At 33.3% G+C, this 17,367-nt stretch overlaps 1 protein-coding gene across 2 annotated transcripts; it reads left to right on the forward strand.

Moving 5' to 3' along the window:
- Window positions 1-716: 716 nt before the first annotated feature.
- Window positions 717-16,880, forward strand: LOC111418897 (protein tyrosine phosphatase 36E). 2 transcript variants are annotated; one of them, XM_023051600.2, is made up of 15 exons: window positions 717-1,023; window positions 5,290-5,566; window positions 7,622-7,737; window positions 9,788-9,875; window positions 9,935-10,011; window positions 10,072-10,206; window positions 10,260-10,397; window positions 13,920-14,083; window positions 14,139-14,524; window positions 14,587-14,663; window positions 14,715-14,846; window positions 14,896-15,024; window positions 15,726-15,913; window positions 16,265-16,400; window positions 16,457-16,880. In XM_023051600.2, exons 2-15 carry the CDS (start codon window positions 5,374-5,376, stop codon window positions 16,541-16,543), a joined length of 2,046 nt encoding a protein of 681 aa, XP_022907368.1. In that variant the 5' UTR covers window positions 717-1,023; window positions 5,290-5,373; the 3' UTR covers window positions 16,544-16,880. The 2 variants fall into 2 exon arrangements, with proteins under 2 accessions (XP_022907368.1, XP_022907369.1); XM_023051601.2 differs by having other exon boundaries at window positions 7,625-7,737.
- The last annotated feature ends 487 nt before the right edge of the window (window positions 16,881-17,367 follow it).

Below are 17,367 nucleotides of genomic sequence, written 5' to 3' on the forward strand. Positions count from 1 at the left end.
ACGATTTGTTTCAATACTATTGTTATTATGGTTAAATTAATGAATTAGAACTTGATATGATAATTCAAAAATCACACTCTCTGCAATAACACATTATCTTGTATGATACGGTTACAGTTACTATTTTAACATCAATCATTTCCAGTGAATGTAACTGCCATTTACTAATCCCGGTTAATACGCATTCCATTCGGGAAATTTTAGTCTGACAGGTTCCACAATTGATGCATTAACCAAATATGTACACAAAAGTTGTATGAATGAAACTGGATAATGAACTTGTAAACCTACAGAGAGGAAAATAAATCTCAAATACTAAAAATAAAACAAAAACTATTTCCTAAGCAATAACTTGTAATTGAAAGAATTATATAATACGAAGAATTACATTAACTCCGTAGTATTTACACCAGTACTAAAATTAAAATTTAATACAGGAAATAGACCCATTCTAAATGTAGCAACAACACACTTTAACACCTACGACGCTCATTGAAATGGTTGGATAAGTTCCAGTGGCCGATGTACAAACGAAAGTGGCATCAAATAATATTGTGATATAATAAGATTAAAACTAAACAACTATACTATAAATTTATTTCTTCAATTTGTTTCAATTTTTTTTTTGTTTGGTGACCCATCCTTTTAGTTTATTCCTCTCAAGTACTTAACCAGCTGACTGGGAACGACGCCTCGTAGACGACGCATGGCGACGACGGGCGTCGGTTCGTCCCGGCGTTCTACGTGAGCGCGAAAATATCGCGGCTTTAGTAACGTGCAAGAATTGTCGGCGATATGCACGGAACCGTGCGGTTTTTATGAATACACGTTCAAACGCGCATTATTTCTTTTAACATTCTTTTTTCATTTTTAAACTAAATAGTACTCTTTATATTTATTGTTTCGCCGCGATAGACAATTAAACAGTTTTGGTCGTAGTGTTACATAAAATAGGGAGAACTATTAAATTATTTTATGCTTGTAGTGTATTGAATTCAGGGTGGTGTTTTATTCAGAAAAAAGGTGGGTGTTGTTATTCTATATTATTCCTGTTACGTTTTATTGGTCATTGAGTAAATTTTCAAAAAAAATTCGACATCGTCATAGATCCCATTTTTGAAACGAATTCCACGCTAACATATCTCCATGGTCAACTATTTCCAGACCTTATAAAAATAGGTCTCAATCTCTCGTAGTTGTACACTCTACAAAACTTGATTTATTACTTTTTTACTTTATTTTATTTATACCAGTCCATACAAGAAGAAACGATTTAATTTAACTCGCACCCATCAATTAACCCCTCTGAAATGGAATTAATTACCAAACTTCGTCAGTGTTTTAACTGAGAAACCATTAGGGAAAGATTTAATTGCATGTTCTTCCAACCTTCACCTTTTCCACTCTCTTTTCGTCCTCATACACCCACCCCATCTTTCCATCATTACCATTAGCAGGTGACAAATGATCTGTTAATTAAATTACCAGATTTAGCTATGTTTAATTTGACGTATCGAGCTGATATTACTTGTACTATATCTGCATAATATATTTATGATCCAGATAATGTTAATTGATGATAAATATTATTCTGATATGGCTAATTTAGTTTACTCATAACTACGGTTATATCAAAATACATTTTTTTTTATTTAAGGTTAAATAAAAATATAACGATGTTGTAATTTAGATAAAAGATTATGTGGTTAATTCCCATAAGTACTCAACAATATACCTATATTGACATAAAAATTAAATTGGGGATAAAGTAGATACAAAACAGTTTTATATAATATCCTCAAACTGTAGAGCTGATATTCTAAACGAATTTATTTGCCTTCTGGGTAACTTCGTAGTTCTGTTCGTTTTGGATCTGGAAATGTAAGAGCTTTTTGCGTTAACGAGCTAATTGGTCTAACGACATCCAGGTGTCTAGTTGGAATAACTCAGAAATTTATTATGAATTCTTCTTTTAATTGTTTAATTATTGTAGGCTTATCTACAACCTACATTGTCATTTCGCAATTACACCAAAACTCAACTTTCTGATTTATACGAATGCTACTTTCATCATCACGCAACCTCAGCGTTTCATTTTAACTACTTTATTGTTAGCAGCAAGCTTCCTCGGTTCGTTTCGTTATTATTTTTGCAAATTAAAATTTTCGGGTTGGGGTCCAATGAAGGGCGCTTTTGCTGTTTCTTTGGCCATCCTTCTCATTGCCCTCATAGTCCCTGTGACTTGGAACCCACCATAGATTAACATCATTACCCTTAGCGAGTTCTGTCAGGTTGCTGGTAAACTTTTTGATCAGTCACACATTGCCTTTAGAGTGATTCGACTGTCTGTGAAGCGAAGTTTATAGCAAGTACTTCTGCTTGAAAAATGGTTATGTCCAAACTAAGGGGCAATTTAATGTGGCTATTTGGTCCACTAATGCTCATGCCTACTCCGGATCCAACTGTCTTTCAAATTGTAACCAGTGGTGGTATACCATAGAGGTTTGGTTATTTTCTTGAGTGTGTTCATCACATGGTTAATAGGGAAATATTTGGCTCCGCGTTTGTTAAACTGTTACAGTAAATTGTATGATGGTCCTGCCAAGAACAAACTCATCGCGAACGTTATTTGAGACGCTGCATGAATAACATGCGAAGACATGCATGCTTATTCAGTTATTAAGTATTGTTTAAACGAATGGTTTGTTGAATAACATGGTGTAACTTGTAATATTACCAACGGATCTATTTTTATCTAAATAAAGTAGTGGCGTGCGTACATGATCTTGCCATAATACTCGCTGGTCAAGTCAATAGTGGTCAGAATAATCCATAAATCTTAAGAAATAGGCTTCGCTATCGTTCCTGATAAAGGTTTTCAACAGACTTCTGCTTGAAACAAGTTGTATGATGATGATATGAAAAGATCTAAGTATAGCTTAAAGAGATACTTTCTATACCAAAAAACATGTTTGTTGAAGATGTAAATATCATGGAATAAATCGGAAGATCTTTGCAGAACAGTTAGAATGAAGGCAAAAACTGGCATAAACTAAAATAAAACTCTATATATAAAACTCTTAGAATTTCAAATTTAGATTTATTGAGACATAAATTCTCCGATTCAAAACTTGAGACGTCTAACGGAGATTCACGAATTCAATTTCGATGTTTTAAGGATTAGGAATACTAAAAAGATCATATCGATTCCATAATGATATCTAAAACAACCAACAATAAAAATTCATAGGTTATAAAACTGATTAAAGAATTTCTTTTATTTGTTACAAACTTTATCTGTCATCAAAGAGTTATGTTTCATATTAAGACAATTGGTTCGTTCAATTCGCCTTTAATGTAATTTCGCTATGCTTCCGTTGTCCGGATTCTCGGAAATGCTCGGCCATAGGGGATTTAATTCCCCTTCATTTCCAATGCGTCTCCCGTTGAAATATTCACGGTTCCTGTGGCGAATGTGGCACCGTAGCCCCGCGTTTAGACCCCCACATTATATCGCTGCGTTGTTTACACATTCCTAGGAATATATCGATTTTGAAAGTCGCTCGAGGTTCGGCTTTATTTCGGGTAGACTTTGAGATTCGTATCCGGGTTAGGTCGGCGTATCCGATTTTAAATCTCCACTGAATTCGCTGAATCGCCTTGTTTGGAGCCGCGGGCAAGGCATTGTATATGTTTCTGAGCTGCTAAGCGGAAATTGTTTTGATTTCAAACTGATTCATTATTAAAATGTTTTATTACTTTTTAAGCATTTTCTGATAATTATTTTAATAAATGTTTTTAACCAAAATTGTTTTATACTCTATTTACGAAACATTCTACAGACCTTATAGCCACGGTTATTTATTTATCTGAAATCCTGGTGCTGCGCAACATTATCGTTGGGAATATATACATACGTTATACAGAGAACATTGTTTCGCGCAACGCGTCCGACAAATAACGGTGGATTTAATCCGGACGTTTCAAATCAGAATAGATTCCAAAACGAGGTAAAATCTTCCCTTTATTGCCATGTGCCGCAATTGAAAACTCATTAATCTAGTTTAAATGGCGATCCTGCTGGTGTAATAGTTCAAAACTTATCGATCTGATTGAGTGTTGTGACGCTGTTCTGAAACTCCTGAACCTCGTTATCGCTATCAGTACTTTGCGTCACTATGTCACTCGTTATACAGATTAGATTTCTCGTTAAGAAAAATCATATCAAATTTCCTATCTTAATACCAATATTGGTTATATTAATCATAGTACTTAATTTTATTTGTCGACATATTCTTTGATTGTTAATTTACTTCGTATGTGAGTCATGGTCTGGCTTATTATTCAATGTCGCTCCGATTCCGAAAGAACTTATTTCTGGATGCCATCGACATTCCCGGGTAGTATTTGGGTCAAGTTTTCATTGGTCAAGTTTACGATCTAATTTGCGCGTTTGCATGTATTTATATCTAGCTCCGTATGCACCGAATTAATTTTTTTGCAATATTCTCAATAACATTGTTAGTTAAAAACGTTGTGGGGTCACGTCTCGAGCGGATGCTGCACACAGCATCGAGCATTATGAACTTGACAACTATCGATTTAGTAACGTTGCACAATGGAAACAGGACGCTATAAGCAAACCGAATTTAAGGAGAATACTTGCAACGGGCTTCCGCATCCGACTCGACTATGAAGCAATTTGTCCAAACGACTCTATCGTAATATGTTAACGTTAGCACATTGCACGTGCGAGTTTTTGGATGGAAGCGGTGGCTTCTCTCCTCTGAGTTCACTTTCAGTTCGGTACTAGAATTCGGTTAGCGCTCGGATTGTCGACTAAAATAGCTCCGTCCAACGAGCCGAGCATAAATACATCGCATTCCGCTACGAACACCATAGTGCAGTGTTTCTCAATCTATTTTTTCTCCCACAATAATCCAAAATTAATATCACAAAAACTTAATTGTACAAAAGATTATTATTAATAACATCTTTTAATTATACACATAAAAATAATCTAAATTTATAAATCATGAAATGTATCAATTGCCAAAAATCTTAAAATTCTTTTAAATAAGCAACTTTAAGTTTTTTATCTTACCCTAAAACAAGTAAATTTGACGTCAAAGCTTTAGATGACAAGAGTTATTTGGCAGGGCATCCACCGTTGTTTCCGATGCCCACGATTTTCCACTGTAGTAGTTTTAACATACGTGGCAGACGTCCAAAAGGCGTTGTGTCGACGTTGCCCAACGAACCATCTCATTTTCTGCAATTTCGTTTCAGAAATACGTACGTCGAAGAGTCAATGAAATGCGGCCGAATCGAATTTAGTTGTGTAAATGTAACTCTTTGAAGGCATCGTCAATCATGTCAAGCGAACCGGAAAGTAAGAAAAGCGTTTCCAGCAGTAGCAGAAGAAAACCAAGATCCAGATCGACTCCAAGACATGGAGAACCGGAAAAACCAAGAAAGAAGCGGCATCTCAGCGCTACAAATTCGTTGGTTTCCATACCGAATACAATTAAGTTGTCAATGATGAATAGTGGATTGTTACCGACTAGTAAGTAAAAATAAACAAATCGGTAATCGATTGCATGAGACCTTAAAATAAATCCCCTAGATGCGATAAGATTGTATAAAACGTTTCGTGACTTGAAAAAACCTTTCTCGATGAAAATGTCGTTAGCTTTTGATACGGTGAGTAGCTTCGTAGACAATTTCACGGTGAAACGATAGAACTTAGATGTGTAGCGGGAGCGAAACTAACTAAATTAATGTCTGGTAGACGTAATTGGGTATAGAGTACCTTACTCATTAATAAGGATAACATCAAAGAAACGTTCTGCAGCTTAGAACTATATGATGATCCAATATACAAGCTCGTAGACCAAGAACTTGATTCCGAGTAAAGTATTACATCGTAAGTTTAACACCGCTGTTAAGCGATTAAAATTTATGTGCAAGAATTTAAAGTTGAATTCTGGCGGATGCGCCGGTTAGAAATAAAAATGGTAAACTTTTTTATAAAACCGAGCATTCGAGGAAGAAACCAAGTTATAAATAATTCAAAGTGAGGGAACTGTCGGGATTGACATGTATTTTCTAGGGAATATCTGAAAAGTTTCGTAGCGAGACTTTAGCGCATTCCCCGCTTGAATAGAGGCTGAAGCTACATAGAATCCTTATAGTTAAATAAAGAATGAGTATGTAATCTAAAACTCCTAAAATTAAATAAAAACACCAAATAAGCACCAACTTCAATCTTTTAGGGAATCCTTTTCATTTACCAACCCATCTAAAATTTCCATTTAAATAGAAGCCCACAAAATCTAGATTGAACCGGAGAAAGATTCTCCGGTGAATACGGGTTAAAGATTCGCCTGTCTATTTCCGGGTAATATCCAAACCGGAAATCCGTTCTAAAGGTATTTCGATCCAAGTCAACCTCATTGCATCGATTTTCAAGTCCTAAACCGTTTAGAGAGATACCTATTTCACTATGGTTTTTACACTTTGGTAGTCAGACGGCAGAGTGAGGAAAGTAAAAAAGGAGGACATCCCAAAATGCCATCGGATCATCGAATGAGCTGGGAAAAGAGCAAAAGATGCTCATCACGTGGGGTCGCAATAGGGTCAAGGTCTTGGCCAGATCGCGAATTGTAAACAAGTCACGAAGTGAAAACATCTCCGAACACTCCGTTAGTGACGGTAAATTAATTTTTTTTTTCGGTGGAAAATGCGTTTGTTTTTTTTCCATAGATAAAACATCGAAGGAGATGTTAGAGTTACAAACGTGTTTCTCGGTAATGGAATTAGATTTTAGGAAAAGTTATTTTAACGTATAAAGTTGAATCTGTATGAGTCATTTTCTAGAAACGTCGATGTTTTAATTTAAACATCCGAAACGGATTCTTTAAAGTTGTTCTCTAAACAATTTGTATGAGAATAAACGTAAATTTTAACACATAATTAAATTGTTATTTTTTATGTTCCACAAAAATGTGTAACTTTAGCTTTTCAGCAGTTTCAATAAACACAACGATTATGACTTTATTACAAACCATTCCAAAGAAAAAAGAGTTGTGGCAAAATGGAACTGGAAGATGGTGTTCTTATCAGATCTCTCAGAAATTTACGTCGACTCAAGGATGAACGTGACAGTCTTTTAGAGTAAACATTAACATACTCGGATATTAAATTTGTACAGCGTGGTGTATGATTTATACGTTTTCATATGTGAAGTTGGATATTCCAATTCCAGTTTAATAAATCAATTTCTTTACGTTATCTCTTTGATTATATTGAAAAAAAAAGCACAAATTCAAATCACGCTTCAACCCAATCCATTAAAGCTCCAGTTAATGAAGTTTTATTGTTTCCGTGAAACCGGAATCGAATGACCGGAAATAATATATCGATCGGAATTGAAGTGTTTTTATTTAACACTGCCATATTTGATTGAATAAAATCATAAAATAAATGAATCTTTCTTTAAGTGATGAAAGTCGATTGATTAAGCTCTTCATCCCTCATTCCGAAAAACTTTTAGCTTAATTATCTTGATACCGTCCAATTTTTTCGAGGGCAATTTCTGTTTGCTTGCATCTCGTTTCAGATGAAAATGGATCCACCATCGCCACCATAATAGAGAAATCCGTCGAACTTAAAAACTTCGTTAAGTTCTGTGAGCAGAGGAGAAAATTTCCCGTCCTCTACAAACTCGAGTTTCAAGTAAGTTTCGTAACCAGAAATGGAAAATAGTTTGCGTCAGTTAAACGACCCGTTTAAATTATATTTGCATTGCATGCCTTAAGGGTCTTTAAGAATAGATAACAAATATTGATTAATTTCATATATGTATTCAAATAATTCTTATCCTTTTATCATTTCTTTTGTTAATAAAATACATAGAATAAATAGTTATAGTTTTGACAAATCACGCGATAATTGCCAAACATAAAAATAATCATTATATAGTATATAAATAACTTTCGGGCTTAGCCGCACGTCTCTCAAGAAGGCTAAACCCGAATGATTCTAGTTCTAGGTCTTGTGTTAGTTCTAGTGATAGTGCTAGTATAAAACTAGAACGAACACTGATAGTGTGGCTTCAGAACTTAATCATCATTTCTAACATTTTCTCTTTCAATATTGACCTGAACTTATCAGTCTCATTACTTAATTTAACCTCGTGTGGATACGAGTAGTGTAAAAATTTCAAACAGGAATAGAAAATTTGTTTAAACACATTGTTTTGTTTATTGATATGCTGAGATTGTTAAGATTGCTGTAAATGAATTTCTCATGGATTATTTCGAGGGGTATATTTATATTCGTGCAAATTTTTACTTATATTTTGAAATTACAAATAATGCCCAGCCTTAAATAGTTGTAAATTATGCAGAAACCTGCAGCGCCAATTCGAGGTGATACGCCATGTGTGCAGTCTCATTAAATATGTACGCTTTGTAGTGCTATTCGGGAAGTTCAAATGCATTTATTATCACCTTGCCATAATAATGGGGGGTTAAAGAGGCCATCAGGACAGAGTTTCATGAATATTTCTCCACCAGGTGGTATCGCAACCAAGTAATATGTTTTATGTTGAGTAAAATATTAATATATTTTATCAATATATTAAAAGTACTCATTTTAGAGTATAATCAAATTGATAACGAATTGAGTGTAATTTCATTAAAGCTATTTGTTTTAAAAATAATCCAATGGTAAATACGCAAAATATCAATTAATCGAATATAACGGATTTGTTCAGCGTAAAAGCGCCAGTGTATTAAATTGAATTAATTAAAATATTCAATTAGTAATTACCAGAAATAATGTGGGTATAAATCAAAATTGTGTTACCAAATTCGAATTTTACGGTGAAATTAAAAAATAAATGGAGCTGTTGAAATTATCGTTGAACTTGAAAATGTTGAATAAATATTCTAAAAACTTGTCCCTTTTTTATTTTCGATTATAGCAAGAGAGTTAACAGTTATGACTTCAATACAAAAGTGGCGCCAACTTTAATTAAAGCTCACCTACCGGTAACTCGGTCGAGATAAAACGTAACGCTTTAGGGAACGGCTGCTCCTCTTCTGTTTTTTAATTAAAAACTACGACTCCAGGGAAAGTGCCTTATGTTCTTAAAAAAAAGTATACTGTTCCCCGATCCCTTTATTGTTCCCCATGCTCTCATTATTACAATAAATAATGAACGTTGATAAAGTTATTCACAATTTTCTTATTTTTTTAATGTTTACATAATTATTAAACTGTACCAACGCCAAGAAGAAATCCTCCGACGAAACCTGCCACAAAACAAGTGCTTCTGGTGGTTTTTGTCCATGAAAATCGATCTGTTTTTTTGACAATTATTTTTTGTAAATTTTTTGCTTTAACTTTAGCATCGTTCCAATTCGATTTTGTGAATCCTTGATTTTGTGCTAATTGAAATAGAATGACACCGCCCCCAATCATCGCAGTTGCACCTTTTCCAACTTTGACAGTTAAAAAACCAGTTATATATCCACAAACGACCCCTAAAGCCAACTGTTGTGTTGTTACTTTGTTTTTAAACAATCCATTCTTCATTTTGGTTCTTGATCATTCAATTTATGTATAAATTATACATAATTAATAGTTTTGATTTTATACTTGTAATTTGTAAGTTGATGTATTTTGAAATTATGACTGTTGTTTTTGATTTTGTCATATACTTGATGTAATTTGAGTAAATTTCATTGTCAATGAACGTTTTTTTTTCTTTTGTTTTCAGTATGCTGTTAAAGTAGAAACTCATTCTTGTAAACAAGCAACCAAAAAGGCAAACTTAGAAAAAAATCAAAACCAAAAAATAGTTCCATGTAGGTACACAGGATAAATTTAATAATTAGAAAATTAATCACGTTTGTATTTCTTTTAGATGATTATAATAGGGTAGTTTTAGAAAAAATGGATGGTGAAATAGATACGGATTATGTGAATGCATCATACGTAGATGTGAGTTTAATTCTTTTTATTTCGAACGATTCTAAAACATAAACAACCGATTATTTTTAGAGTCTTCTAAAACCGAATGCTTACATAGTTACTCAAGGTCCAACCGAAGAAACCGTTACAGACTTTTGGAGAATGATCTGGCAAGAGAAAGCCAGTTGCATTGTGATGTTAACAAAGACATTTGATTTCATTAAAGTACATTTTCCTGCTTTTATTTCTTTCATATTTTTATTTTTCTCGTACTTTAGGTAATGTGCGTCCAATATTGGCCTGCTAACATGGAATTAGAGGAAGTTTATGGAGGAATTACCCTAAAAGTGATACAAGAAGAAGAATTAGCCAATTTTAGAATAAGAACATTTAGGTTATATAAAAAGGAATTAGATGTAAGTGCCTAAATCCCGTAAAATTCACGATAATGAATATAAATTGGGTCAGTTTTCGCTTTACACAACATTGCTGAATAAAATTGCAGGCAAAAATAAACAATCCAAAAATAATGAATTATTAGTCGAAGTTAATATTTAATTCAAGTAAATTAAACATTAAAAAAATATTGTTAAAATTTAAAACAGTTATTTTTTACATTTTATAAACATATTAATCTCCACTACATGCCTCGGTTGCCTTGCACGACGTAATAAGCGCACCATACATTCATAAAATGTCATATCTACGAATTGAAATTCTTGAGCTGAATCAATAGGCTTAGATTTAAGTCCCTCAATAAGCAACATAGTGTGCAAACATAATTATTATTGTTTTAGGAAAAATTCCTTAATTCTTTAATATTTAATCACTGACATTTATTGATGCCATTTATATACATCCGACATAGTTCTATAAGGTTACTTAAATGCATAATCTTTTGTTATTTTTGAAAATGGAAAATGAAAACTTCTTACTTGCTTTTTTGTTATTTTAGTGTTTTTGCTGTATTCTTAGAAAATAGATTCCTAACTCAGCTTAAGCTAGCATGTAGCATTGGAAAGGGCATACTAAAATCACGCGCCATCTAGCTCAATTGAGTCCTTTGTGCATTCTCCCTTTATACACTGCTTATATCAATCATCCTAAGAATTTATAGGAGGCCAGGATGTAGCTCAGAGGTACGCCTCTCATTCTGATAGTCTTTGAAGATCTTAATTCTTCACAGATGGATAGTGAAATGGTTTTTCGTCATTCTGGAAACTTTATTTAACTTTGACATCCTTTGTTTGACAGTTAATCAGCAAATATGCATAAATAAGTTTTGTGTTCTCACTCTTTTGGAGCAGAGACATTTTTTCAATTCATCAACTTTCTCAGATAAAGCTGGGCGTTGTAGATACGAGGTAGACGATTATAACAAGCTCATTCTTGATGGAGTTTATGCATGGTTTATGCATTTCAGTTTTAATTAATTTTTCCAGCAGCCCAACTCTGACGACGAAAACACTACTAGAATTCAATGAGTCTTTTTACCCTAATCTCATTTCTTTTGCCCGAAAGGCTGAAGTCGGGAACACCTCTCAGAGAGTACAAAGTATTTGAATTATTTCATTTTGGTTGGTTCCTTTTTGCACAATACATTTGATTAATAGTGCTATTAGAAGTAAGTAATAATAGAACTATAATAGAAAGGCAGACACATTAATTCGCGTAGCATAGATGTTGCACACTACATATACAGGGTGTCACACAAAAAACGCCCCAAGCTGTAACTCTGTCATTTATATTCTGATCTTCATGAGCGAAGTATCAAATGAAATTTTTTGATGAATGCTATGATTCATGCTACAAATAAATTTTTTCCAAGGCCATCTTCAATTTCAGGCGATTATTAACTTTTGTTTTTCAAATTGCTCCATATATTTTTCTTCACGCCATTGGATAGAGATTCTTTTTCTAAATCTATTGATATACAACACATCCATTTTGAATGTAATTTTAGCAGAGAAAAGACACCTGTATATACGGGTTGTCACACAATAACGCCGCAAGCTGTAACTCTGTCATTTACTATCCGATCTTCATGAACGAGGTATCAAATGAAATGGTTTGATGAATGCTACGAGTCATGCTACAAATAAACTTTTTCCAATGACCTCTTCAATTTTAAGCGATTATCAACTTTTGATTTTCAAATTACGCGGTATTACGCGGTGCCATGGAAAAAATAACTCGCAAAACTGATAACAGTCATTAAATGTTATGTTATATCAATGCCCGAAGCAGTTGTAAATGATACTTATAAGTTGTTTTTTTATTTATTCCATGGCACACTACAGTATAACACAAGTAACTTTAAGAGAATGTTAGGAAACTATTTCAATGTTTTTCTGTGCTACAATTACAATTAATGTTGATGTGTTGTACATTAAAGGATTCAGAAAAAAATCTATCCAATAGCGTGAAGAAAAACATACCGCGCAATTTGAAAATCTAAAGTTGATAATCGTTTGAAATTGAAGAGGGCGTTGGAAAAAGTTTATTTGTACCATGAATCATAATAATCATCAAACCTTTTCAATTGATATTTCGCTCATGAAAATCGGAATGTAAATGACAGAGTTACAGCTTGCGGCATTTTTGTGTGACAATCTGTATATACAGGTGTCTTTTTTCTGCTAAAATTACATTTAAAATGGATATATTGTACATCAATGGATTCAGGAAAACAATCTCTATCCAATGACGTGAAGAAAAATATACGTGCAAATATACGTAAAACAAAAGTGAATAATTGTTTGAAATTGAAGATGGCGTTGGAAAAAATTTATTTGTAGCATGAATCATAGTATTCATCAAACCATTTCGTTTGATGCCTCGCTTATGAAAATCGGAATGTAAATAACAGAATTACAGGTTGGGGCGTTTTTTGTGTGACACCCTGTATTATTTGTAAACGTCACAGCTGCTAAAATGTTCTAAATAAAACAACTTCTACATTTTTCTTGCATTCTAAATATAATTTACACTTAATATCTGCAGATCAACCCAAAATAAAGACTCCCATTATCCTGATGCTTCGTTTGTAGATATGTCAATAAACTTCTTCCAATTTCTCATGCTACGAAAACTGGTTCAAACTAAGAGAAATTTTTTTTTACATGTTCACAGAAACCAGACTTCAATTATTAGTGTGTTCAGTTTTAAATTTTCTAATTTTCGTTCCATATTCATGCAAATAAATAGTACAAAAAATGTTGCTGTTCAAAATTGGGGTTTTAATGGAAACGTCGAAATTTTGCACGTAATACAATGGAGTGAGAGTAATTCGAAATGGAACCGTTCACGTTTCACTACATAAAATTAATTTCACCAAATAACTAGAATAGTAGAACGTAGAAATATCTTTATTTCATCAAATTCATTGAATCTAATAAAAAGAGATTACTATATATTACATAGATTATTTACTTCGTAATACATGACCGATATTTTTTTTTTGCTTTGTTTTCGAAACAAAACAACAAAGCCCTTTAAATCAGGGCTTCGGGAATGCGAGAACATTGTAAAATACGAGATCCCATTTTCTCATTAAGTTCAGCATTGTTGGAGCCAGAACACGAGGCCCTGAAACATTTACATGCTAATGGGATTTTGTTTATTGCCATTAATCCAATTATAAGCACGTCGGGCTTCGACTCCTGACATCATAATGTTTTTAGGAAAGATTTCTTTCCTAACTATTTTTTATTGAATCACAACGAGTTAAATAAATACAAGAAAAATCACAATAAAAACCCTATGCTTTGTACGACAAACATCGTTGACCCATTTTAACTTGAGCCGTCGATTGCTCGATTTTATTTGCCGTGTAAACATATCGATTAACTCGGTTAATAAAACCTGGAAAATATTTGAACCCGAATTAACGAAATCCGAATTATAAAACGTAAAATTCTTAGAATTAACTTCTTTAGGTGATCGTTGAAGAAAGGTTCCTACTTCAGTTCCATTTTACCGAGTGGCACTCTCACAATTGTCCCTTTCCAAACGCTCTACTCGAATTTCGAAGGAGGGTAAGAGCCGTTGTAGGGCATAGAATAAAAAGCAACGAAGCCGGACCCATGATTGTTCATTGCAAGTAAGTTTTAACAAAAACTTTTAAAAGCAATCGTTGAATTTAAATTATAATTTAGCGACGGTGGAGGAAGGTCTGGAGTTTATTTAGCGATTGATGCCAATATGGAATTAGGGGAAGAAGAAGATTGTTTCGACGTGTTTGGGTATTTAAAGAAATTAAGACAAGCAAGGAGGGGTTTGGTGGAAAATGTGGACCAATACAAATTTATTTATGACACATTGGAAGAGTATATAACATGCGGAAATTCTTGGTTTCCCGTTAACGAATTGTCGCAGAGATTAAAAGCAAAGAGCCAAAAGAATCCCTTGAGTAAACTTAACGAGTACCAAAGAGAATATACTTTAATTTGTAAGCAAACTCCAAGATTTACAATAGGTGATTGTGCGGGAGGGCATAGAGGAGATAATCGAAAGAAAAACAGAGATGTCCTAATTGTTCCACGTAAATAATCAATTACATTACTTTATTAGTATTTGTTGCTAATAAATATTTCTCTTTTTTAGCTGATAATTTTAGACCTTATCTCACTTCGTTTCAAGGGAATAATTACACCGATTACATAAACGCAGTTTTTGTTGATGTATTTTATTAATTTCACCAATTTTACTTTTAGTAATAAAAAATGTTTTAGGGATACACAAAACCTAGAGAATACATAGTAACAGAATGGCCCATGAAAATGACTTGCGGCGAATTTTGGTCTTTAGTGTACGATTATGAATGCGCCGCAATCGTAATATTATGCGTTCCACCCCATAATTCAGTTAGTTTTTCCCAATTTTTTTTATCACAACTAATATTACTGTTTTTAGCAAAACTTCCCTCCCTTTTGGCCAGAAGGAAGAACTCCTAAAAAATACGGCCCCGTATTTACTATCGATCACATCTCACACAACCACTACTCGAATATAAAGACTTGGGTATTCCGGATAAACAAAAAGGTAAAGGGTTTTATAAAAGGTGAAAAACACGGTTTGTGGGTTTTATCTATTGCAACGAAACGCTGCACTCCGGAGTATTCTGGCGAGTTTTGATACGAACCGCGTACACAAAAATAAAATGAAGATAAATAAAACGGAAAATGGGTTAGGTAAAAGGTAGAAAACGAACGTGAGAGGCGATATGAGCGCTTCGCTGACTCTGCCGTACACGAAATATGAAAGTTTGAAAAGTTTGGAGTTCTAGTTCAGGATGATAAGTGAATTTTGTTGGTCGTAGCCGGGGATATGGCGAAACTTTTCAATTAACAAAGTGGTAATTGCGGCAGAATATCGTTCTAATTGCGGTATACAGGATACTAAATAACTCACTCGTGATAAAATTTACTCTTTTACAATTTCCATTTAGAATTTTTTTTTCATTATTAAAAAAAAATTTAATCGAAAACTTTTGGATTATAAGAACACCGCCGAGAATATAATTCCCTTCAAGTTTAATGAAACCTTTCATTTTCTTTGTTCTTTCTTTCTCCTTTTTTATTATTTCTAACGAGGGTATAAGGCCTTCATAGTAACGAGCGGGCACGTTTGTTCGCTTACATTTTAATCGAAGGTCGCTTATTTTTCGCAAGAACGAACGCGTCGATCCAATATGGAATAAATCGGTTGGAAATCCTATAACGTTCTCTTTCCGTCCTTTTCAGATTGTATCCTTGACTGAACTGATGGCTGGTGTAAAAGCACCACCGAAGACTGTTCAACTTTTCCAGTTGACATGCTGGCCCATGGGACATAAAGTACCTACATCAACAAATTCTTTAGTTGAATTAATGAATATGGTTGAGCGATGGAGACAACGTACTGATTATGGACCAGTTTGTGTTGTTTCACAGTATGTAAAAAATGTTTAAGTTTAAGGTGTTAAAAGATAAAAAGAATTTGCTACAACAAAGATTCTTGGAAATATAATTCATTATTAAAGCCAATTTAGATTTCCTTTCATGGAAACTTATTCAGGTTCAGGAAAGTATCATGTAACAAGGTAATATTTAATGAAGGGAGTTTTACTCGCGAACTTGGGAGATGAGGGGTAAAATCGATATAATGTTTAATGATCTGAAAAGAATCATTTTTAATACCCAAATGCTTAATTATCTTTAATCTACTACATATTTTATTATATTTGATTAATTTATTTTGTGTTGATTGGAATTGCATCTATTAATCTTAAATTATTTTTTAGAGATGGAAGAGGTAGGTGTGGCATATATTGTGCAGCCAACGCCTGCATCGAGCAGGTGATTCAACACGGAGAAGTGGATATTTTCCAAGCAGTTCGTACAGTTAGAAGACATCGTCCACAACTTATCGAAAATATTGTAGGTTATCACAGTTTCTCATTCAAAGATGGCACTAATTTTTCACTCGTTTTCAGACTGAATACAAATACTGTTACGATCTAGTTTTACATTACGTCCTTCACTATCTGAACAAAGAGATTAGTGAAAAGCAAAAGTCTTAAGTCGAAAATAATTAAAAGCTGACTATACTTTAGAGTGTAAGCAACAAGAAAAATCGCCATTTAGCCTTTTTACTACTACTATTGAGGATACACTTAAAACTTATTAAGTACCTACATACACGTATTATAGGAAAAGTGGGAATCTTCCTTGTAAAATTATATACTTTGTACGTATTTATATACATATGGATGTTAATACGAAATCTATATATTTTCGTCTGTTTTTCTCTACTATATTTTTGTTATATTGCATTGTTCTTTACTATGAGTCATCGCATCTGTCCACAAAGATAAATCGTCTATACGCATACTGTTATTTAATAAAATGTAAATGAAATTTTCTTTGTGTCATTTATCCTTTCTGTCGTTAAGGCTTAATTTACATATTATTTGAAAAGAGGAGACATTTTGAAACTTGAAATATAACTTCTCTAACCCTCAACAATTTTCTTTTAAAGTGCTTTATATCATAAATTATTTCACGATTTTAATTACAAAGTAGCGAAATTGAATTATGTGTTTAAAAAATATATTTTATAATTGGTGCTCAGAAGCATATTTAGTGTGTCATTAAAGGTAAGTCCTCACCAAAGGAACATTTTGTTCCTGATTGTCGTAACCTGTTTAATACTTTTAAATGTATAAGAAACGCCAGGAACATATCAGAAAGAACAATAATTATGACCGCAACGATTGTTAACTCCCTGCAAAGAAGTAGATAACACAGCTTGTGGCCAAGATCGAAAAGATATGATGTTGCATTTTTAGAAGCATCTATCAAAGGTTGCAAAAAAATTCATAAGGAAAAATGTAAATATGAAACT

Source organism: Onthophagus taurus, chromosome 7 (genome assembly GCF_036711975.1).
Source record: "Onthophagus taurus isolate NC chromosome 7, IU_Otau_3.0, whole genome shotgun sequence".
NCBI classification, from domain to species: domain Eukaryota; kingdom Metazoa; phylum Arthropoda; class Insecta; order Coleoptera; family Scarabaeidae; genus Onthophagus; species Onthophagus taurus.